This window comes from Phyllostomus discolor, chromosome 3 (genome assembly GCF_004126475.2).
Source record: "Phyllostomus discolor isolate MPI-MPIP mPhyDis1 chromosome 3, mPhyDis1.pri.v3, whole genome shotgun sequence".
Classification (NCBI taxonomy): domain Eukaryota; kingdom Metazoa; phylum Chordata; class Mammalia; order Chiroptera; family Phyllostomidae; genus Phyllostomus; species Phyllostomus discolor.
This window is the reverse complement of record NC_040905.2, coordinates 89,972,408-89,994,882: the sequence shown is the minus strand read 5'-3', so window position 1 is coordinate 89,994,882 and position 22,475 is coordinate 89,972,408. Positions and strand designations below refer to the sequence as shown.

Genomic DNA, 22,475 nt, shown 5'->3' with positions numbered 1-22,475 from the left:
TCATCCTACTCTTTTATGAGTCTGACTTTATTTTGCTTGTTAGTTCAGTTTGTTCATTAGATTCCACATATGAAATCCTTGATCCTTTTAGAATGTAAACTCAGAAAAAAAAATTCCCTCCAAACAAGCTTGAATGTTTCCTATTACTACAAAAGGAAAATCACAAAACGCACTATGTGTATGTGTGTGTTACTGGGAAGTTTACAGCCAAAATGTATTAGTGTTCAGTTCAGGAAGTATGCTGATAAAATTCTCAACTTCCTAATAAAATTATCTTTGCCTTCTACCTGGCAAAGACTACCTTTTAATCTTTATTTTAATTATGCTATATTACTATATATACATCTATTGTAGCCACTTGGAATCATTTCTGAAAATAGACATGTTAAAATTATGAATAGTCTCCTACCTAAACTCAACCTTCTAGCCCCTCACCATGTCACATGTCTCTCTAGGAATGTGACCTATGAAGCTCTCCTTCAGGGCCTTTCCCAGATTTAGAGCCAGATGGCAGCCGAGATAAGAAGCAGCTTGGGTGAGGGCATCTGGGATGTTTTGGAGTGGAGGCTAGCTGACCGAGAGGTTATGTCCAAAACTGGGATTAGTTTCTCTCTAGAGTAGTAAAGGGATGGGCAATGGAGTTTAGAAGCCTTCATTCACATGCTTGCTCTGACATTTATCAACTCACTGCACTTAATTCCCCCATCTACTTTAAGACGATGGTTATAGTACATGTACATGGCACAGAGTAAACAGTGAAAAAAATGTTAGCTTGTCTGCACTGGTGTGGCTCAGAGGGTTGAATATTGTCCCACAAGCCAAAAGGTCACTGATTTGATTCTCAGGCAAGACACATGCCTGGATTACGGTCCAGGTCCCCAGTTCAGGGCATGCGAGAAGCAACCAATTGATGTTTCTCTCACACATCAATGTTTCTCCCCTCTTTCTCTTTCCCTTCCCCATTTCTCTAAAAATAAATAAAGTCTTCTAAAAAAAAGTTAGCTTTTTACTAGTTAGCCTGTAATATTTTTCTCCTTCCCCATAAACCTGGCCACTTAACTTCCACACCACCCTGGGGTCCCAGCCCCCAAACCCTCTGGCTTCTACCACTGAGATACGGGGCACTATCTGTCCTGCTCTGGCTGTTCCTTCACACTGTTGATATATCCTGGGCTGCCTGGCTGGCCACGTTGTCCACATGGGGGACTCCATGCTATGGCAGTAATGGGACTATCTGTGTGACACTGCCTGTGAGTGGCCATGACAGGATGGCAGGACAGCTGGAGCCTCATGAAGAAAAAGGTGAACAGGGAGGGCTTTGAAAGATACCCCTTCATTTGCATAAGTGGACAGGATGCTGGAACTCCTCAGATGATGGGCAGGAACAGACAGTTAAAACCTTGACAAGGAGTCAGAACTGGGCAACAGGTAACAGACATTCAGGTAAATCAGAATAATAGAATGTATTTATTTCATGGCATTTATAGACAAAATCTCTGAGCTCTGGAGCATTCAGAGAAGTACCTTGCACAGTTTCTGCTCTCAAGGAGAACCATGGGGAGAGGGCATTTCCAGAAAAAAAAGACCAACACCAGGCATTACCTAATGTTAAGTGGATAATATAGAGACTGCACTACAAGAGTTTAAACTAGGGTTGGAAAAATCAGGGAGGGTTTTCTGTAGATGAGCTGAGCTGGTCTGGATGGTGGAGAAGAGAGGGGAGACAGCTGGGAGACAGCTGGGAGACAACAGGAAGAAAGGCCTGCAGGAGAAAAGGAGGCTGTGGACTTGTCTGGAAGGCCAAACCAGAGCAGACTTTGACTTGAAAAGGACCAGGAGAGACAGTTTGGGTTATTCTGCAGGTAATGTGGAGTCACTGAATATTTTATAAGTAGAGGAATCTACTCATACAGATGAAGTTTTCCAGAGGGTTTTCACCAAAAAAGAACCTTGAAAGAAACATCTAAGAGTACACTCTGGGCCCAGCCTCCTGATATCTTGAGCACTGCTTTGCTCCTATTATCAGCCCTCTTTCCACACCATCCTCACTGCCTCTAAGGGATCATTTCTGCCAGTGCTTATATCCTTTTAGGAGTCGTCTTGCTGCGAGCAACTGAAAACACAGTCAAAGCAGCTTAGGCAGGAAAGGAGTTGATCAGCCAGTGCAGGTGACTGATGAGTTAGGCAGTGGGTCTGACTTTCAGGCTCAAACTTGTCGTCAGGCCCCACCGGTGTGGCTCATTTCGTTGGGTGTTGTCCTGCTAAGTGAAAGGTTGCAGGTTTGACTCCCTTTGCCTCCTGTGCCTGTGGGTCTGGTCTGGCTTTGGTCCCAAAGACAATGTTGCCTCCCACCTTCCCTTCCCCTCTCTCTAAAAATAAATAAAATCTTAAAAAAAAAAACAAACCAAAAACCAACTTCTCATCAGGTCTTTTTTTCTTAACTGCTCATTTTGTCCCTTTTGTTTAGTTTCATTCTCAGTCTCCATTTGGTGGCCCCAGCAGCAGCTGGTGGTCCTGACAAGGTGGCAAGATGATCCATTCTCCCATGTCAGTCTTGCAGGACAAAACTAGATTCTTTTCCACTAGCTCTAGCAGAAACCCTTAGATTACCAAGACTGGACTAGTTTAGGTGACTTGCCCATCCTGGAGACAGTGTGGCCAAAGAGATGTGTTGCCCTGAAATGACCAGGCCTGAGTAATGAGCAGAATGCCTATGTTCTGGAAAGTCAGTCAGGACTGGAATTACATTTGTTCAAGGTAGGAGTTCATAGCTCTAAACAACCCTACTTCTCCTCTCCTGTCCTCCATACTGGAGGCCAGTGGATCTATCTACATGCCACATACCAGACAGGGCCCCTGATGGCTATGGAGACCCTTTGGGGACATTGTACTGCTCTGGCAGGCCCACAGCTGGCCCCTGTATACTCTTCACACACCAGTGGCCTCTACACTCCGAGGTCTGGGACCTGGCTAGGGGCCTCCACACCATGATCTTGCTGGTGCCCACTTTACTACCTTCCCTGCATCCATCTTCATCTCATGACTGGCAGGGATCTCAACAGCTGTGGTTGTATTCTTGTGTTCATCACCTTAGTCAACACCGCTGTGAGTCTGTGAATGGCAGAGACTGGTTCTCTCTCCAGGTGAACCAACTCCTCCGAGTTGCCTTTGCTGACCTCTGTGTGGCCTTTATGGACACCTGGGAGATGACCTCAAGCCTACCCCTGCCCAATAGCATCTTTTTTATTTGCTGTCCCAGTACCTGGAATGCCCCTCTCCCAGATCCTTATACAGCCACCTTTCTCCTCATTCGATTCACTGATTAAACATTATCTCCCTGACCGCTCTCCCACCCCACAGCCCTAACCCCTTTTCAGCCTACTTTTTTCTTGTATCACTAACCACAACCTGTAACTGTTTGGTTTACTACTATTTCTGTTGTTGTTTACTCCTTTTTCAATAGAATGTAATATCCACGAGGGACAGGGAGTTTAACTTGTTCACAGTTGTAGCCCAGTAACCTAGAGCAATGCTTGACACACTGCAGGAGTTAAAGTATGTATTGAATGAATTAATGAATGAATAAAGTCAGGTGACTACGGTGTTACTTCTACTCCCTGCACCTTTTCTCAACAACCTGCATCCCATGAGAAATAGGCAACTGGCCAAAAAGTGTCCCTCTCTGCTTTTGCTGATTACATCTGCACGATTGTCATTATTCATGCTTCATATTTACATTAGGGCAGTAGGACTTTCAATGTAGTTTCCTATTTTTATTTGGGACAACTCTCCCACGAACACTCTCCCATTTTATTAATGAAGCCCCCAGAGGTGGCATGCATTTTGATCCAGTCCTTGGTACTAGTTCGCAAAAAGTGATATCGGTGAGAGCACCCTATCCTCGCCGGAAAACCAGCCTCCCGGCTCTGGCTGACTCGGTCCTCCATATCCTAGACGTGAGTTCTTTGGCTGGGGAGTTGGAGAGCCCAGTCTCTCCCAGAGCTCATCCCTGCATTGTGGGATCCTCATTTCCGACCATGGGACTCTGCCAGCTGTTCCCTGGACCCTTTGTTTCTGGGTTCCAGGCTTCCCTGACCACCTTGAAGGGGGCTCCGTGACCAGGCACGACCACGTCGGCAGTGCCTAGGACTCTCTTACGGCTCCGCTCCTGGGCCACTGGGTCTTCACTCAGGGCCTGCCACGAGTCCCCATCCCCATCACGTTCAAACACATCGCCCACCACCGCTACGGTGCCCAGAGTCGTGCCCGCCACCACCACGCTCACGTCCCGCTGGCCCCCATGGCCCGGCGTGGCCCACACCTCGAGTCCTGGCCCCAGCCGCAGAGGCTGTTCCTCACTTAGCCCGTGGGGGAGGTAGCGGCCCCTGGGAAGGCAGAAGTCGTGCGAGACCAACAGAGCTGCTCCTGGAAACAGCCCCAGGTTCCCGATATGATCCGAGTGTCCGTGGGTCCCCACCACCAAAGTCACGTCTGCGGGGGCCACGCCCTGCCCTGCCAGGGCCCCGAGGAGCGCCTCCCGAGACCAGGGGCCTCCAGTGTCGACGAGGATGGGGCCACGGGCTGCCTCCTCCAGCGTGGTCTTCGCCTTGCCGCCCTCGGGTGGGGGCTGTCGGTGGCTGACCTGGCCCCCGGCCCGGGGCAGGACAAGGGTCACAGAGCCATCGGCGCGAACAGTGTCACCAACCCCCTCGGGTTCTGCGTAGCCCTGCAGTAGAACCACAACGGAGTAGGGGTCGCCAGGCACCCGCAGAGGTGGCTCCCCGTGCAGCAGCTCTGTTCTCACTAGACCGCTCATGACTGGAGAGGAACGAGCTGGGGAAAGAAAGGGGGGGGGGGGGGGCGGCTGTGTAACACTAGCCAGGCCCTTGGGGTTTCCCACACGTCTGACCGCCCCCAAGTGGCATCTCCGAGACTCGGTTCTTTCCCACCCCCTCGCACTCTTAAGGTGCTATTGCCCTCAAACCCCTTCCGAAGATGGTATCTTCCAACCTTTTCTTCCACCTGACACTGCGCGCCCTTCAATGTCTTCAGCCCCTGCCTTGCTCCTCTTGCATGGTAGGTCCACTCATCATCTCCCAAAGGATGTCTTTTAGTTCCTTCACTGCAGCCGAAGCCACTACCTCCAACCCAATTTTGTACCTCTTAGATCTTACCTCATTCTGAGGAAAGAACGGAAATCGGCAAAGCGCGGGATTTTGGCCTTTCCGGGCTGCCGTAAACCCCAGTACGGTGGCCGGTATGACACCACAGTGAATTTTATTCCTAGCGCATTTTATGGCATACGTGGATAGGGGCAACACAGATCCAAGCCTAGGAACTGTGCTCTGCCCGAGTATTCCTGCCAGCTTCTTTGGGCCTTATTCTCCGGGAGGGGCGCTGCCACATCAGCTAGCTATGAAGAGTGCACCGCAGTTGTTTGAAGCTTCAGACTCAGTTTTTTCTTTTTTTAAGTTTACTAGCACTATAGAAAATTTGGCACCTGTGACTATGCAGTAGGCTCTCGGTGAAATTAATATGAAGTAGACCAAGTATCTACCCCACCTAACATCAGCATTACCCCATCCCCATCCTTGGTCAGTTTGTTGGCATGTAGCCTCCTGGACGCAGGTGGTGTATGTATATAAGTCGTAGATGATGCCCTTTTGGCTTCCTCGTTGTAAGGGTCTAAAAAAGGCAAAGTGCCCTTCCCAAGGCCCACAACTCCTATGCCATTGTTGACCTCTGGGTAGGTTGGGAGTAGTAAAAATATTTAAAGGGAAAAGCCTTCAACACTGTCTCCACACATACCTACAATTAAGGGGCTAGAAGGCAGGCAGAGGGCTCATCTGTTGGGGTAAGGCGACCACCTACTGTTCACACCTCTCTCCCAATAGCCAAACCATGCAGTACCATCAGGATCTTGGCTGAGACCAGATGGGAGAGAACAATTACAAGCTCTGGGGTGGGTCACACACACACACCCTTAAAGCTGTAGAGCAGGGAGAGCTCAGACTTCAGAGTGTTCTTTATGACCCCTGTCTTTTGTGGATACTCAAAAGCAAGGGTCAAAGATCCTCTGGGTCATGCTTGGGGTGGCCTGGTATGTTGGTCATCTCTTCTTCCTTTTCCTTCTCTTCCTCTTCTTGATCTTGCTCCTTCTCCCCTCCTGTCTTTTCTTGCCCATCTGTGATCTTCTCATTTCCAGTCCAAGTTTCCTGTAGACAGGCTAGGTTGGGTGATAGAAAATAATTTAGACACTGGTCCTGGGGGTAGGGGATTTTGTGGCCTGGCGGGAAAGGAGCCAGCCCCGACACTTACCAGTTTCAGCAGCTGGGAGCACATGACCTTCACAGAGAAAACGCTGTAGGGGCTGCTCCTGATGGTGGAAGTACCAGTCTCCCACGACGTCTTCAAACTCCTCCAGCATTGTCTCACACTGGGCAAGTGGAAGGGTCAGAAGAGTATCTGCTTTGCTGGGCTTTGGAAACCCTCCTCTTTGCTCTTTACTCCCTGTCTCCCGAGCCCACCTTGGAGAAGCAGGTACCCAGGAAGTTAAACTTGGCCTACTAGATGTGCAATCCTCATTCATTCAATAAACATTTGTTAGCACCTACTCTATGGAGTAGGTTATTAAACTCTGAGTCTCAGCTTCTGACCTATCAGATGGGAAATGGTAATCAAGTTGTTGTGAGTGTAAAATGAGGCAGCAGCTGAAATGTATGTGGCCCTGAATTTGTACATAGTAGGTACTCAATAAGTGGTAGTGCATATTATTAGCCTCCATTATTACTTCTTGATATGCTCCTGGGTGCACCTCAATCAATGAGTCCTCATTCTTCCCCCTTCTCCCTGCTCAGAGCTATACTTCTCTATGATCTAGCCCCCTTTTGAGTTCTCTTCTCACCACCCTGAGCTGTATCTTATCCTACCTGCTTCTTGAGGAAAGTGACCTCCACACTGGGCTCGTCCCACAGTTCCAGAGGGATCCCCAGATCCACCTTCACCCCCTTCTGCACCAGGCCTTTCAGTGTTGCCATGGTCTCACTCTGCCCCTGAGAGATGAGAATTTGGAATCAGCCCGGTCCACACCCCCACTTCCTCCTTCCCATATCTGCCACATCAATTTTGTAAACTACTGGAGACTGAGAGGTGAGTTTCATGAAGGTGAGATGAGGGAATCTAAAGATGAGGAGGGGACACTTTAGAGCTGGGGAAGATAGGCCCCAGAGGATACAGGTCTGAGAAGTGGAATCCTGCCCTGGGGAAGAGTCTGACCTTGGCATATCTCAGTGAGCCCTTGCGTTCAGCATGAACACTGTAATCCAGGATCTGTTCACATACATTCTCCAGGGCCTCTTCTAGCCTTGTCTCTCTGTGGGAAGAGGGGAAACAAAGATTCCCTGAATACTGTACGAGCTCCCAGGGCTCTTTGGGGGCTGGAAGGTGGAGGAGCACCAAGAAAGACTCACGAAACGCTGTAAAGGACGTTTCTCTTCCTCTTGCCTGTGTCCAGCACCTGCCCCAGTTCCAGCACCTCTCGAGATCGGCTAGTACGTCTCAGCACTTCCTGTAGCTCCAGGCTCAGCAGCTTACACACTAGATATCCAAGGGGATGTGAGAGATAAACATGCCAGCAACTCATTCAGCAAATGAACAAAGGCAGCAGAGTGTGGTGGTTACAAGTGCAGACTCTGGAGCCAGCCTGGCAGGTTTGCAGTCCTGACTCAGCCACTTAGTAGCTATGTAACAATCCTGCTGTGCCTTGATTCTTCACCTATAAAATGGAGATAATAATAGTATCACCTCATAGGGGTGTGGTGAGGATTAAACTAATCAGTCTATGCAAAACCCTTAGTATAGTGCCTGTACATAGTAAGCACTACATAAGTCTTTGCTGTTGTTTTGCAATTATTTGTTGAGCCCCTTCTGGATGAACAACAGCAATACAAAAAGCATTAAGACCCAACATCCCTATCCATGGGCCATTGCCAATGTAGGTGGGGACAGATAAAAAGATGGCAATATAGTGTGACAGATCCTACACTAGGGGGCTTAAGACAAAGAGACAATCTCATTAGGAAATGCAAAATTCACTCAATGGTTACATATTGACTTCCTGCTAGCCTGAGATTTCCTTAAGGATGAGCACTGCATGTGTTTCACCACTGTCTTTCCAGCACCTAGCATGTGACATGGCACATTATGGGTCCCAAGAAAGGGACTGGCCTATACAGAAGTGCCAAGTGAATTAAACACAGGAGCAAGTAACAAAAATGCCTAAAATGTGCCAGGCACTATGCTAAGACCTGGGAGACCCAGGTACTCTCTTTCCCTGCAAAGGCTTACAAGACAGTGGGAGGTGACAGATAAGAAAGACTTCCAAAGGAGGTAACAGTTAAACTGGATCTTGAAGAACCACATGCAGAAGGGAAAGGGTTATTCCAGGCAAAGGAAAAATAACCTGCAAAGGCACAGAGATGTAAGAGGATATGACAGGCTCACTGACCACTGAGAAAGAAGTTCAGTGTGATTCAAGCATGAGCACTTTGGGAATGGGAGTTGGGTTAGGGAAATGTAAAGGGTGCATAAAACAAAGATACATTTGCACTGCCCTAAAAAAAAATGTTGGCTGTATTCTGATTACTGCAGGAGACCTGCACAAATGTTAGAGTAAGGACTGATAAAATTGGGTCTTGTTTAGAAAAACTGACAGCGGTATAGGGAGAACCGTGAGGATGCAAGTGAAAGGAGAGGAGAAATTAGGACCAAGTCTTGAGGAATAGTGATACTGAAATTCAGGTTAAGAGAAAAAGAATCCCGGGAAGAAATTAAAGTCAGGAAGGCAACAAAGTAGGGAACCAGAGCACTCAATGGCCACCTTTTAAGTGCCTTCTCCCAGCTGGGCTCCGCACATAATAATGCAGCCACAGAAGATGCCTCTTGCTGTAAAATCCATACCCTACACACCCTTTGAAAAGCCTGCGTGGCCTACTCTTTCATTTATGAGCTTCAAAAGCTGATTTACTCATCCCTGAACCCCCTCAGAAGGGCGCAAGACCTATAATTTGGGAGTGTCTGCGCCGAGGTGTGGCAAAAGAAGTCCACAAGGTATGAGCCTCACACACCGCTCCTGCAGGATCTCCAGATTTAGGTCTAGTGACATGGGGAAAACACACACACACACACACACACACACACACACACTGAAGATGCTCAGTAGAGTGGGTGGCCCAGCGCATATCCCCTGAACTACAATTCCCACAAACCACAGGAGCCCAGGCCAGCCAGAAAAGGCGGGCTCTCTCAGTTTGTCTCGTGGGAATTGTAGTGCCATAGTTTGGGGTAATGCTATAGGGTCCCTCCCTTCATCTCATTCGGTTTCCCTCAGGTCTTCAAGGAGAGCGAGTAACCAACCCATCAAGGTTAATTTGGTCCGGCCCAGACAAAGGAAGTGGAGCAGAAGGATGCTAATAGGGGCTACTCCCTTCAGATACCTTCGCATTTGCTGGGCAAGCGTTCTGTGTCATCGTCTTCCTTCGGTGTCCCAGGCGAAGCTGGGACGTACACAGTCAAAAAGGAAAGCAACATTCCCAACCGCACAGGTCCCATGACAAGGTGCAGTCCACAACCAACACCCCTCGCCTTCAAACCAACTTGGGGAAGGCAGCGGGCCCTTTTAATTCCGAGGGAGTAGGCGGCAACTTTAACCTAGCAAGGGAGGCGCACGCGCAGTGCCGGCCCCAAAGGGCGTGGGGCTACCGAGAGCTCAGGCCTTTCCCCGCCTCGGTTTTGTGGCGCCTCCCGAAGGTCCTGGCCGCCGGGTAGAGAAGGAATAAGCAGAAGTAATTGCTGCAAAAGTGCTTGCTCCTTACACACATACATTGAAACAGTGTTTTTATATCGTTTGAGGCCGTGAATCTAGAGGACTTACTCCGGCTCCGAGAAGGGGTAGTGATCACTCCCAGTCTCTGCCAGGACCTGCTCCTGGAAGGGGCGGGGCCAACATGGCGCCGAGCGCCGGGTGAGCGGCGCTTTGGCGGCGGTGAGAGTTTCTTCCTGCGCGGGGCGCTTCGCTGGCAGGGGAGGGTCGAGTGGTACACGGACTAGACCCCTTGACGGGCCTGTGTGGGGACCCGGAGGAGGACGGTTGGTTGTGTGTCCGTACGCGTGGGAACTCTGTGTTTGCATTGGAGGGATGTTGGGGGATGAAGTGGGCTCTGCTCTTTTCGCGCTGGTCCCATTACCTGGGGACCTTCGACCCATTAACCTGTCGAGGGAACTACACACGTATAGCTCAAGTTAACCTTCTCCTGCGAAGTCTTTCTGCCGACTCCACTGACCTGAGGGGCTGTTTTCTGGCAGAGGGTACCGCAGGGTGTTGAAGGATTAGTAGGAGTTCTCCAGGACACTGGGACACGATTGCTTGTATACCCGGCTTCAGGCATAGAGTATGTGTTAAGTAAACGTGTTCCCTGCAACTGAGATTTACAAAAGAGAGGGAGAACTGGGATGGTTTGAGAAGAACCAAATTCTCTTTCTCTTCCATCTTCTCACCCCTCCAGCACGACCCCACCCGCCCCCACCTACACCCCAGAGTCAACCCTAAACACTTTTGACATTAGTTTTCCTAATGCCAGCTTCAAGTGTGCTATTTTCCTATTGTCCGCCAAGCAGATTCCAAGCTTGGGTTCTTGTTCCTCTTGATACTTGTAGTATGGAACATGTATTGAGCACGTACATCTCTAAACCTCAGTTCATTCATTTATTCAACAGATATGTATTGAGTATCTACAGTGTCTCAGGCAACAGTCAGCAGTCTTTGAATACATCAGTGAACATAACTGACAAAGATCTCTGTCAACACGGTGCAGGACGGGGAGGTGTGGTGATAAACGATAAGAAATGGTTATATATGTTAGATGTTAAAAGCCATGGATGGGGAAGAGTGGGGGTGGAGTGGTATTAAATAGGATGGTGGGAATAGGCAGCTAGGCTGGCACCTGGGGAAGAGCATTCCAAGCAGAAGGAACAGCAAAGGCCATAAAGCAAGAGCATGCCTGTAAGGTTTGAACAGCAAGGAGGACAATGGGGCTGGATCAAGCTGGAAGAATGAAGCAAAGGAGATCAGAGATGTAATGCAGAGGACCTTGTAGACCATAATAAGGATTTTACTCAATTGTGAATGGGGAGCCATTATGGGGTTTGAGCAGAGAAATGACCCAATTTGATTTATAACTGGACAGAATCACTCTGGTTGCTCTGTTGGAAGTAGATGTAAAGAGCAAAGTTGAAAGCAGGAAGAGCTTATCAGGGGGCTATTGAAGTTATCTGGGTGACAGATGATGGGGACCTGCAGTGAGAATGGAGGAATCAGGTTGGATCACCTAGTGGATTTGATGTGAGGGTTCACATAAAGAATGAGCTCCTGGATGGAGGATGTCTCTATGAAGACAAGGCAGAGGCTGGAGCAGGTGAGGGGGCAAGAGATCAAGGGTTCAGTTTTAGTGGAGATTAAACAGTTTGATATACAAGCCTGAAGCTAAGAAGAGCACTCTGGGTTGGGGATATAAATTTGGCTGTCATCAGCCTATAAGCAATATTGAAAACAGGTCACCAAGTGAATACGTGTAGAGGAGAAAACTAAGACTGAGCCCAGGATGTTCCAACATTAAGCAGGTGAAAAGAAGAGGAAGAACCAGTATTGGAAACTGAGAGGTAACGGCCACTGAGGTAGGTGGAAAGCCAGGTTTTCCTGGTTGGTGCCACAGTGGAGTGAAAGTTTTCAGGAGTCAGTAGTCAGCTATGCTATGTGCCGCTTTGAGGTTAAAGAAGACAACAGAGAATGGGCTTTGGATTTGGTGATGTGACCTTGATGAGAGGTTTCAGGGACCTAGTAGGGTTAAAAGCCTGATTGGAGTAGGTTCCAGAGAGATGAAAAGAATTAGAAACAGGTTTAGGAAAACTGTTTCAGGGAGTTTTATTGCAAGGAGAAGCCAAAATATGGGGTATGTCATGTAGAGGAAGTGAAAAGATTTTTTAAAATGTATAATTTGATGAAATACATGTAACATAAAACTCGCTATCTTAAACCATTTTTAAATGTAGTTTAGTGGCATTAAATACATTCACATTGTTGTGTAACCATCACCACCAACCAGCTCCAGAATTCATGGTTTTTTTTTTTTTTTTTTTTTTATTTTTAGAGAGAGGAACATCAATGTGTGGTTGCCTGTTGTGCACCTCTCCACCAGGGACCTGGTCTGCAACCCAGGCATGTGCCCTGAATCAAATCAGCAACCATTAGGTTTGCAGACAGGCTCTCAATCCACTGAGCCACATCAGCCAAGGCCAGAATTCTTCGTATTACAAAGCTGAAATTCTATACCTATTAAGCAATAGCTCCCCATCACCCTTCCTCCAGCCCCTGGCAACCACCATTCTTTCTGACTTGAGTTTGACTACTTTATAAGACCCTCACACAAGTGGAATCATATATTTGTTCTTTTTGTGACTGGTTTATTTCACTCAGTATAATGTCCTTAGGGTTCATCTGTGTTGTGGCATGTGTCAGAATTTCCTTCATTTTTAAGGCTGAATAATATTTCATTGTGTGTATATATATTACTTTTTTTAAGATAGGAGAAATAACAGCATTTTGTAAGCTGATGGAAAATGATCTAGTAGGTTGAGAAACTAATGACACAGGGAGATGGGAGAAATGCTGAATCAATACTGGAGGTGGCAATAGATATATGAACATTTTCTCTATAGTAACCGGTGCTGCTTGGTGGGTAGATGTGGTGGAGTCTAGGTCCCTTCTGATGGCTGAACATGAGGAAGGAGAAAATGTGGCACAAAGGACAGGATTGAGTGCATTGAGGTATAATGTGCTTGTCTGGCAGCATTGAGGGCCCATTTGAAGTTTATGGCCATGAATTTAAAGTGGGAATCAGTCATTAAGGTTGTGTGTTTTTCTCATCACATTGAACTATACAGGTATATAGGCTCAGGGTGGGAGAGTTGTAGTTAACCACTATTGTATTTGTGTCAGTCATGAATGATGATGCAAAAAGGGGCAAGAAAGATGAAGGTATGAGGGAAAGATCTTAGGAAAAAAGTGTTTTCCACATTTCACAGAGAAGAAACTGAAACCAGAGAAAATTTAAGTAATCTGCCCAAGTAAACAACCAGGTAGTGCTAGGTCTGGGATTTAAATTAAGGGCTGAGATCGTTCCACCATACCTCACTTGTACAGTGCCTGGCATAGAATCACAGCTCAGTAAGTTATGTTGAATTGGATGGGGTTGCTACCTCCTTGTGTACCCAGTACTGACTCATGTGGGAATGGACAGAAGACACCCAGGAGTTCCTTCCCTCCTCACGTCCTTATTGTCCTCCATTTGTTGTGGTCTCTACTGACCAGGTAGCCCCTTTTCTTTGGGTCTCACGTTTCATTTTATTTCTTCTGCCCACCCCATCCCTCTGCCAGGATTTATTTGCATCTCTCCACCCTGGGGCATCATCCTTTGGGGGAGGGCGGAGGGGCTCCAGAATGGCTGAGGAAAAGAAGCTGAAGCTCAGCAATACTGTGCTGCCCTCGGAGTCAATGAAGGTGGTGGCTGAGTCAATGGGCATTGCTCAGATTCAGGAGGAAACCTGCCAGCTGCTCACAGATGAGGTCAGCTACCGCATCAAGGAGATTGCACAGGTAACCTGGCCCCTCTGCCCAGCCCTGTATTATACTGAGGATGTTGCCCAGGCCCCCTTCTTCCTCAGGATCTCAGGCTGACATTTGTTCTCCCACCTACAGGATGCCTTAAAGTTCATGCACATGGGGAAGCGGCAGAAGCTCACCACAAGTGACATTGACTACGCGCTGAAGCTAAAGAATGTTGAGGTGATTGGAACACACAGGACTGAGATGGGAGGGTGGGTGAGAGCAGTCGTCTCAGATACTGCATTTGCCTTCAGTCATGCCTCCATGGGCTCCCTTCTTATCTTGGTGTCTCTCTCTCTCTCTCTCTCCTGATATAGCCACTCTATGGCTTCCATGCTCAAGAGTTCATTCCTTTCCGGTTCGCCTCTGGTGGCGGCCGGGAGCTTTACTTCTATGAAGAGAAGGAGGTTGACCTGAGTGACATCATCAATACCCCTCTGCCCCGGGTGCCCCTGGATGTCTGCCTCAAAGGTTGGGGGAAAGGAGAGCAGGGTGGTGGGGGAGGAGGGAAAGGAGGAGCAATGCTTATAGGCTTGAGGAAGTTCACAAGGATGAAACCTTCAGTGTAAGATTCCTGGTGAGTTGCAAGAGTGGGAACAGAAATGGAAGCATATTCTGTAGTGTGGAGTGGCTCCCTAATGTCCATGTCCAGCAGTTCAACTTGACATCTTCCTTTCTCACAGCTCATTGGTTGAGCATTGAAGGCTGCCAGCCAGCTATCCCAGAGAATCCGCCCCCAGGTAACCCCCTGTTCAGACCCCACCCCTCTCTATCTCACTCTCCCTTCTTCCTCTACATCTACCACTCTCGTCACTCCTGTTGTGACTACTTTCCCACCAGCTCCCAAAGAGCAGCAGAAGGCTGAGGCCACAGAACCCCTGAAGTCAGCAAAACCAGGCCAGGAGGAAGATGGACCCTTGAAAGGCAAAGGTCAAGGGGCCACACCAGCTGATGGCAAAGGTCAGTACTGCTGGGCCAGTACTCTTCTGGCTCTTGCCCCAAAGCCAGATGGTCATGTCTGAAGTAGGTGAGGTCAGGCTGAGAGCTCAGGTCAGACCACCCCAGAAGGGATCAGCCAACCTAAGGGAAACTGGGTCTCCCTGGGTAGGGAAGTGGAGGAGGGTCAAGATTTGTCTGGTACCAAGGCCTCTTCTGGAGCTTTCTTTTTCAAACACATCTTGCTATTCCACACAGGGAAAGAGAAGAAGGCACCACCCCTGCTAGAGGGGGGCCCTTTGCGACTAAAACCCCGAAGTATCCATGAATTATCTGTGGAGCAGCAGCTGTACTACAAGGAGATCACTGAAGCCTGTGTGGGGTCGTGTGAAGCGAAGAGAGCGGTGGGCCCCACCATCCTGCCATAATCCCAAGACTCCTCTTGGGGATTCCACAAATTCTTCCATGGTATCTGCCCCCACCTCACTCATTTCCCTCCTCCCACAGGAAGCCCTTCAGAGCATCGCAACAGACCCAGGGCTCTATCAGATGCTGCCACGATTCAGCACCTTCATCTCAGAGGGGGTGAGAGGATTCAGGAAGGCCAGGCCCTAGGATGAGGTTCCAGGGGGTGAGGAGGTGGCAGGGGGTGCTCATCTAAAGGGTTTCCCTGCCCTATCACTTCTTCTGCAGGTCCGTGTGAACGTGGTGCAGAACAACCTGGCCCTGCTTATCTATTTGATGCGCATGGTGAAGGCACTGATGGATAACCCTACTCTATATCTAGAAAAATATGTGAGTGGCCTTGCCCACTCACCTCTCATCCCAGGGTCTGGACACTACCAACAGGAAGCTATTTATCAGTTAGCTGACTCGCCACTTCTCCCTTAGGTGCATGAATTGATTCCAGCTGTGATGACCTGCATTGTGAGCAGACAGCTGTGCCTGCGGCCAGATGTGGACAACCACTGGGCACTCCGAGACTTTGCCGCCCGCCTAGTGGCCCAGATCTGCAAGCATTTTAGCACAACCACTAACAACATCCAGTCCCGGATCACTAAGACCTTCACCAAGGTGAGCCAAGAGAACAAAGAGCACAGGCCCTTTTACATCTCCACCTCAGGGCTGTTGACAGGACAGTGAGAGCTCTACCCACACCGGTGGTAAGTCAGTTGTGGCTGAGGAAAATGACACTAAAAACAAGGGGCAAAAGTGACACTGAGAACAAAGGGCAGGGGGACTATAATTTGAGCCACATGTATCTGTAGTGTCTTAATGATCTATAAGGAAAGTGTATTTATGAAAAACTTGGGCCCTTACCAATTACCCTTCCAGCCCTATTATCTGGATTTATTTTCTGTCCCCTTACAGAGCTGGGTGGACGAGAAGACTCCATGGACTACACGTTATGGCTCCATCGCAGGCCTGGCGGAGCTGGGACATGATGTCAGGCCCTAGGGGAAGCACTGGGGGAGGGAGGCCTCATGAAGTCATACTGGGCAACAACCCCCTCCTTGCATCCGCTTGGGAGATCCTGTGGTGACCCCAGGGCCCCAGCTTCTCCCTTCCTTTCAAACAGGTGATTAAGACTCTGATTCTGCCACGGCTGCAGCAGGAGGGGGAGCGGATACGCAGTGTCCTGGATGGCCCCGTATTGAGCAACATTGACCGAATTGGAGCTGACCATGTGCAGAGCCTCCTCCTGGTGACCAGAGCCCCTGTCCTCTCCCTGCTTCTTCCCACTAATCCTCTCCCCACCCCCCAACACACATAGGTACAATGTTTAGCAAGCATGTGGTATTGTTTATTCACTTATCCTGTCTGTGCCTCATATGTTCAGAGCACACCTCCGAGTACAATGCTATTTTGCAGCTGTAAAGACTGAGGCACAAAGGAGTTAAGAAAGAAATAAGAGGTCTTAACTTTCAATCTGTGATTACTAGACTGCACTGCCCTTGATGCTTCTGCATCACTATGGCCCATTCTGTGTAAGGCAAATGCCTACACGTACCAAAACTACCTCTCAGATATTACCAGGGAATTCAGCATATTCTCTGTTTACACCAGTTGGTGCTTGTGTCTTTTTACAAAGAAAAAACACAGCATTCCTTGTACACACTGCTTTCCAAGCAATTTGGCCTCCAACAAGAACATACTGAAATGATGTATAATCCTTTTTTGTGCCTTCACCACACTTCTGAGAGTCCCAGCCCTCTTTCTACCTGGCTTTGTTCTCGCCTTCTCTCTGCAGAAGCACTGTGCCCCTGTTCTAGCAAAGCTGCGCCCTCCACCTGACAATCAGGATGCCTACAGGGCAGAATTTGGGTCCCTCGGACCCCTCCTCTGTTCCCATGTGGTCAAGGCCCGGGCCCAAGCTGCACTGCAGGCTCAGCAGGTCAACAGGACCACTCTGACCATCACTCAGGTCAGTGACAGTGTTGGGAGGGGAAGGGCGACCCAATGGAGAGGAGAAATAAGGTAAAATGAACAAAAATGAAGGGTGGGGGATGGGGACAGAGCCCTGGTTTGTATCAGGGTGGGAATCACAAGCAAGAATTGTGTAAAACCCAGGGCCCTCTGAGGCAAAGTCTTGGAGGGAGCTAGGCCCCCAACCCCAGTGAGGCCCACTGAGGGCCAAGAAAAATCCTTCTTTTTCTTACGTGTTATTTTCTTGTCTCTTCTTCCTACAGCCCCGGCCCACACTGACCCTCTCACAGGCCCCTCAGCCTGGCCCTCGGACCCCTGGCTTGCTGAAGGTCCCTGGCTCCATTGCATTGCCTGTCCAGACGCTGGTGTCTGCACGAGCTGCTGCCCCGCCTCAGCCTTCCCCTCCTCCAACCAAGTTTATTGTAATGTCATCGTCCTCCAGCGCCTCATCTACTCAACAGGTACGTGGAGCCCTGTGGGACCAGAGATGGTGGGGAGTATGTCACCATGCCATCCGGAGGTGCCTGGGATTACCTTAGAGCACTCTGTGGGGCCCCAGAGTAGAGGCGAGTCACCTGTGGGCCCAAACACAGGAAGTGCTAGAAGGAGCACTTCCCAGGGGCCCACAAGGCTGTAGCTTTTCCCCTGAGCTAAATCAGAGAATTATTTGGTTGGACCAAGTGAGGTATTCCTCCAGGCCTGGGGAACAGAGAGGACACAACGCAACAGGCATGGCCTTTCGGTTCTTCTCCCAGGTCCTGTCCCTCAGCACTTCAGCCCCTGGCTCAGGCTCCACTACCACCTCTCCTGTTACTACCACAGTCCCCAGTGTGCAGCCCATTGTCAAGCTGGTCTCCACTGCCACAGCTGCACCCCCCAGCACTGCTCCCTCTGTTCCTGGCAGTGTCCAGAAGTACATAGTGGTCTCTCTTCCCCCAACAGGGGATGGCAAAGGAGGCCCCACCTCCCATCCTTCCCCAGCCCCTCCCCAATCATCAGCCCCCTCCCCACTTGGGAGCAGTGCCCTATGTGGGGGAAAACAGGAAGCTGGAGATAGCCCTCCTCCAGCTCCAGGGACTCCAAAGGCTAATGGTTCCCAGCCCCCTGGATCTAGCTCTCCTCAGCCTGCACCTTGACACTGTCACACATCTGCCAACATTCTCTCCTCCAGATTCCCTCTCTCTACACACACACACACACACACACACACACACACACACACACTGGGTGGAAGGAAGTAATCACCTGCTTCCCTCACCTTAACTTTCTTTATAGATATTGTACAGACAGCTCCTCAGAATAAAAGTTTGATTTATAAATTCTGATTCATCTCAGTCCTTCCTGTGTCCAATACCATAGGAGGGTCTAACCTGTTGAGTCCTCATGGTCTCTAGGACTTGGGATTCTTTCAGCCAGACCCATGGCCACAGGCCAGAAGGCTGAAAAAGACAGTGCCATCCTTCTCCTGAACCACAGGCCACTGCCTTTGCTGCCTGTGTCCTTGTTTGGGGAGCCTCAGATCCGAATGACATAAGCATCACTGTGGCTTAGGTGTCGCACCCACTTGTGGGGGTTGGCGCTGCCGCAAGGTGTGAATGCCAGCCTGAGGAAGCGAACCTGGAGGCCGGAGCACGTGTGCCGGGGAAGTTCAAAAGAGAGGCTTGCAGGGCCGAGCCCCAGAGGAGGTGCTGAGGTGGAGTGCCCTTGACCAGGAGGCCCAGGCAGACCTGGGACTTCCATCTGTGAGGGACAGAGGTAGAGGAAGGAGTGCTGAAGGCACAGAGAGGAAGGTGGGTAGGGAAGACAAAGGGCCAGGAAGGTGACCATACTGGTGGGAACAATGCAACAACTACATTAGGAGGGATAAGTCTGGGGGCTAAAAATGGAGGTGGGAGAAGAGGACCTTAGAGAATCAGCAGCTGATACCTGGAAAAGGCCTGAGAGCTGAGAGCCTCCTTGCACCCGAGGCAGGTCCCAGCGAAGTGCTCCATCCCCCAGCTCTGCCTTCTGTTCTGGGCTACTCAGCTCCTGAGACAGGCTGGAGTTTGGAGAGGTGGTAGGCTCAGCTGCCTCAGGAGCAGCCCAGTTCCACCCCCACAGTGCTATCCTGTCGTTCAGGGAAGCTGGTAAAACCACCCAACACCCCACAATGCACACACACTAACCTGACCACCCCTCTGGGCAGGGGAAGGTGCAGCCTGATGTTGAGAGCCTGGCTGCAAACACAAAAGGAACAGAGTCAGCCTCAGAAAGGTAGTAACTTGTCCCCATTCTTCACTAATATCACAGCTGGAATTCAGCGCAAGTGCCACCCAATCCCATTCCCAAACCCTTAAGCCTCTAATTAAACCTATTCCAAGGCTGGTGGCTGTATCTGAAAGCAGAAGCAACAGGTACCTGGGCCCTGTCTCCTACTACCCATAGTTGAACTAGTCTTGGCTACCCCACTCATACCTCTTTGGCGGCAGGTCACATCGTAACTTCAGGTAAACATGGAGCCTGGGTGAAAAGGTACAATACCGTTACTCTGGCCATACCTCACTGCCATTTCACCATTCCCCACTGAAGGCCCCCATGTATGTGCTGAAGGAAAGAGAAGAACTAAAATCTACCCAATTGCACTAGTCATTAGTGTTCATGGGGCTGAGTCCACTTGAGGAGAGGGTGCCTTTTTCTAATTTGTACCCTATACCACTAACTACCATCCTCCACAATAAATCTTGGGAACATATATCTATTGGCTTGGGTTCCAGAGAAATTCTGGAATAAGGAAAATGGTCTGACCTGCCTGTGCTTCGGTCCCACTGCACAGAGGGAAAAAGCCGGAAGGGGAGCGGGGAAGGGAGGTCATCTGAAAGTTGGTACCGCATCACAGTCAGCTGAGATGAGGGAGGAATGGAGGTCAGTTTGGTCCCCTCAAACAAGAACTGCTTCCCTTCCCTTGGGTAGATGGAATAAACTAAAACTAGGCCAGCCCATTCTGACCTCTCCCTGAGGTGGCTGCAAGCGGAGTATTCGATGAGACTCAAACTCGTCCAGATACACCGAGCTGTGAAATGAGACCTCATCTACCCGAATTCCTGGCCCATAACCTAGAAAGAGAGAAAGGCTCTTCTACTAACCCGTATTTGGGAGAGAAGAGCAGGGGTGTTGTGGGGATCTATCTCTAATTTCTCTTCATGAAACTTCTGGTAGTGGCCTGAATGTAGGGAGAGAAAGACCCACTTGCACCTCACCTCTCAGTTCTGACTTTCCCACACAAAATTCTTCTGTCAAACCGATGCGCATCTCTGTCAAAGAAAAGGACATCAGAAAAGGCCAACAAATACCACCATACACACCACCAAGGAGCCTGTCCCAAACCCAACTGTGGGTCTAACCCACAGACTTCTCACCAGAGCCACTGGGAAGAAAGCTCTTGAGTCGGATCTCTCCTTGCACATCCACCTTCAGCAGTGAGCCCTGAGAGTAGCAGGGAAGTTAATGCCCAGAGGTGACCTCCCAACATGTTTCCCAGATACTATCTACCCTCAGCTCCAGGGCTGGGGACCCAAACTTACATTAGATGCTATCAGTACAGACAGTCTCTCAACCACATCCAAAAACACTTCATTCTTTTGGCTCTGAGAAAGAGAGGGGATTTGGTTAGTTGCAGGCTAAACAGCCTGTATTCTAAAGTGGACAGGGCAGTGGAGGCTAGGGCCCTGGGGTGGGAATACAAGGTAAGGGGAGGGATTGGATTATCCAAATTTAGGAGAGGTAGAAAGATATGCAGGGATCTTGGATTCTGGAGTCCCCTAAAAAAAATCAGAGGGTCTAAACCTGTTTAGCCCTCCCTCACCTGGTCAGAACGGCTGGAGAGGACTGGGCGGCTGGCTGCACTGCTGGGGGCCACTTTGCTCTGTTGTGTCTCCGCCCCAAACTGGAAAACACGGAAAGTAATCAGCACTCAAGGTCTAACAGCCCCTGCCAACCCTCCTCCCCTGCTCTCCCCCCAACTCCTGATCCTCTTTCCTTCCACTGACCAAGCCAACACTGCTGAGATCAAAGAGGCTGAAGGGCTTGCTGACCACAGCCTCAGTCTGGATGAAGTTCCTCAGCATCTCTGTGGATGTAGTCTGTATGTAGCCATAATCCTAGGGATGGGGGAAGGACAGTCTTTGGGTGGCCAGTAAAGAGGTGAAAAGGAGTGGACTCAGCCTTCCAGTCAGAGGACAGATCTTCAGGGAATAGGTACAATGAGGGAAACAGTTGAGCCTTACCAATACTTCATCCAGGAGTTCATAGACGAGAGCCACGTTGCGGGAGATGGTCCCCTCACCCAGGGAGCCACAGTAATCGCCTATCAGAGTGGCTAACCTAAGAAAAAAGAACGGGCTGTGTATCTCTTCCTCTTCTCAGACCCCCCACACCCAGCTGCCCAGCCCTGCCCTCCTCACCGAGAAAGCAGCTCTAGGAGGCTGAAGGGAGAAATGTTTTCCGAAGTTGTCGCCACCAAATAGAGACCGCTGTGTCTGATGTGAATAAAATGACGGTCGTTGTGGTGCTGAGGCAAACGTAGAGCGGGGAGGAGAAGAGAAAGTGTCAGAAAGAGAGTTCTGGTTAAGGTCCCAGGAGACTTGCGCTGATACCCTGATTCCTCTCGTTCCTAGCAGTACGACTTAGAACTAGAAACCTCCCTAGGGCCCAGTTGCCCCAAGTTTAAGAGTAATCAATGATAATACCTACCCCAGAGTGCTGAGAATTGAGATGTGCGAGGAGTTGTGCTGCTATATCGTTAGCGTTCAGTAAACTTTCCTCAATACTAACTGGAGGAATTTACCCACTCCAAGGGGAAGCTCTCAAGGACGCAGCCCTGAGAAGAAGGCCCCCCGCCCCTTACCCGCCTGCCTTGAGTACCACTCCTAACCCCTCGTGGTTACCATGACAACCGGTGACTCTTCTCCGGGCAGTCCCGTCAGCTTCCGGTAAAAGAGCTCGGCCACATCCCGGCCTCTACTGTCACCGCGGACTGACGGGTTGAAGGACAGCTAAGGAGCTGGCAACCCAAGCTGGCTCTGGGACACTACTCCCGCCCAGCCCGTCCCCCCTGAACCCGTGGGTCAAGGATACAGTCCTTGTAGATGAGTGGGTCCCCCTTGGAGGACAGAATGAAGAACTGGGAAATCATGGCCGTTCTGCGGAATAGTCTAGGAGACAAAAGTTGGACCAGCCCCGCCCGGCGGCCCCGGAACAAAAGGACGCGTTTGGGTAGGCCCTTTAAGAGTGCTTCTCCTTGTACGCGGGAAACCCAGCGACTGCCTAGCCTCGCCCAACCCCGTCACTCAGCCCAGGCGCCGTGTGATTGGCCGAGACTAGAACCCGCGGCGAGAGGGAGGGACAGAGAGCCTCCTTT

General features: G+C 49.9%; 4 protein-coding genes across 6 annotated transcripts; 1 reads left to right on the top strand and 3 right to left on the bottom strand.

Moving 5' to 3' along the window:
* Positions 1 to 1,444: 1,444 nt before the first annotated feature.
* MBLAC1 (metallo-beta-lactamase domain containing 1) lies at positions 1,445 to 5,377 on the bottom strand. The gene is made up of 2 exons (XM_036020730.1): positions 5,011 to 5,377; positions 1,445 to 4,833 (listed from the first exon to the last, which is right to left on the bottom strand). The coding sequence occupies exon 2, from the start codon at positions 4,814 to 4,816 to the stop codon at positions 4,004 to 4,006; it is 813 nt and encodes a 270-aa protein (XP_035876623.1). The 5' UTR covers positions 4,817 to 4,833; positions 5,011 to 5,377; the 3' UTR covers positions 1,445 to 4,003.
* A 78-nt stretch (positions 5,378 to 5,455) lies between these two features.
* CNPY4 (canopy FGF signaling regulator 4) lies at positions 5,456 to 9,722 on the bottom strand. The gene is made up of 6 exons (XM_028511143.2): positions 9,495 to 9,722; positions 7,470 to 7,596; positions 7,276 to 7,372; positions 6,930 to 7,052; positions 6,319 to 6,436; positions 5,456 to 6,226 (listed from the first exon to the last, which is right to left on the bottom strand). Exons 1-6 carry the CDS (start codon positions 9,607 to 9,609, stop codon positions 6,066 to 6,068), a joined length of 741 nt encoding a protein of 246 aa, XP_028366944.1. The 5' UTR covers positions 9,610 to 9,722; the 3' UTR covers positions 5,456 to 6,065.
* A 255-nt stretch (positions 9,723 to 9,977) lies between these two features.
* On the top strand, positions 9,978 to 18,393 carry TAF6 (TATA-box binding protein associated factor 6). Of its 3 annotated transcripts, none has more exons than XM_036020725.1 (15): positions 9,978 to 10,043; positions 13,495 to 13,708; positions 13,811 to 13,897; positions 14,035 to 14,188; positions 14,401 to 14,457; positions 14,558 to 14,677; positions 14,912 to 15,057; positions 15,161 to 15,238; positions 15,347 to 15,448; positions 15,545 to 15,727; positions 16,025 to 16,099; positions 16,233 to 16,358; positions 16,905 to 17,078; positions 17,344 to 17,541; positions 17,836 to 18,393. In XM_036020725.1, the coding sequence occupies exons 2-15, from the start codon at positions 13,553 to 13,555 to the stop codon at positions 18,214 to 18,216; spliced, it is 2,037 nt and encodes a 678-aa protein (XP_035876618.1). In that variant the 5' UTR covers positions 9,978 to 10,043; positions 13,495 to 13,552; the 3' UTR covers positions 18,217 to 18,393. The 3 variants fall into 3 exon arrangements, with proteins under 3 accessions (XP_035876618.1, XP_035876620.1, XP_035876619.1); XM_036020727.1 differs by having other exon boundaries at positions 10,005 to 10,022; XM_036020726.1 differs by lacking the exon at positions 9,978 to 10,043 and adding an exon at positions 10,056 to 10,449.
* Positions 18,375 to 22,472, bottom strand: AP4M1 (adaptor related protein complex 4 subunit mu 1). The gene is made up of 16 exons (XM_036020729.1): positions 22,193 to 22,472; positions 22,003 to 22,091; positions 21,520 to 21,626; positions 21,343 to 21,439; positions 21,106 to 21,216; positions 20,922 to 21,002; positions 20,641 to 20,703; positions 20,476 to 20,542; positions 20,317 to 20,370; positions 20,066 to 20,172; positions 19,865 to 19,959; positions 19,535 to 19,579; positions 19,246 to 19,296; positions 19,007 to 19,118; positions 18,561 to 18,820; positions 18,375 to 18,514 (listed from the first exon to the last, which is right to left on the bottom strand). Exons 1-15 carry the CDS (start codon positions 22,248 to 22,250, stop codon positions 18,596 to 18,598), a joined length of 1,362 nt encoding a protein of 453 aa, XP_035876622.1. The 5' UTR covers positions 22,251 to 22,472; the 3' UTR covers positions 18,375 to 18,514; positions 18,561 to 18,595.
* Between the last annotated feature and the right edge of the window lie 3 nt (positions 22,473 to 22,475).

Coding starts and splice junctions, on each gene's coding strand:
- MBLAC1 (XM_036020730.1), bottom strand. CDS start 4,816: ATGAGCGGTCTAGTGAGAACAGAGCTGCTGCACGGGGAGCCACCTCTG.
- CNPY4 (XM_028511143.2), bottom strand. CDS start 9,609: ATGGGACCTGTGCGGTTGGGAATGTTGCTTTCCTTTTTGACTGTGTAC. Junction 7,053..7,275: donor GCTCACTGAGATATGCCAAG/GTCAGACTCTTC, acceptor CTCATCTCTCAG/GGGCAGAGTGAGACCATGGC. Junction 6,227..6,318: donor GCTCCCAGCTGCTGAAACTG/GTAAGTGTCGGG, acceptor CACCCAACCTAG/CCTGTCTACAGGAAACTTGG.
- TAF6 (XM_036020725.1), top strand. CDS start 13,553: ATGGCTGAGGAAAAGAAGCTGAAGCTCAGCAATACTGTGCTGCCCTCG. Junction 13,898..14,034: donor TGAAGCTAAAGAATGTTGAG/GTGATTGGAACA, acceptor CTCCTGATATAG/CCACTCTATGGCTTCCATGC. Junction 17,079..17,343: donor CCACTCTGACCATCACTCAG/GTCAGTGACAGT, acceptor TTCTTCCTACAG/CCCCGGCCCACACTGACCCT.
- AP4M1 (XM_036020729.1), bottom strand. CDS start 22,250: ATGATTTCCCAGTTCTTCATTCTGTCCTCCAAGGGGGACCCACTCATC. Junction 21,627..22,002: donor AAGAGTCACCGGTTGTCATG/GTAACCACGAGG, acceptor CGTTTGCCTCAG/CACCACAACGACCGTCATTT. Junction 19,119..19,245: donor CTGCCCAGAGGGGTGGTCAG/GTTAGTGTGTGT, acceptor TCCAAACTCCAG/CCTGTCTCAGGAGCTGAGTA.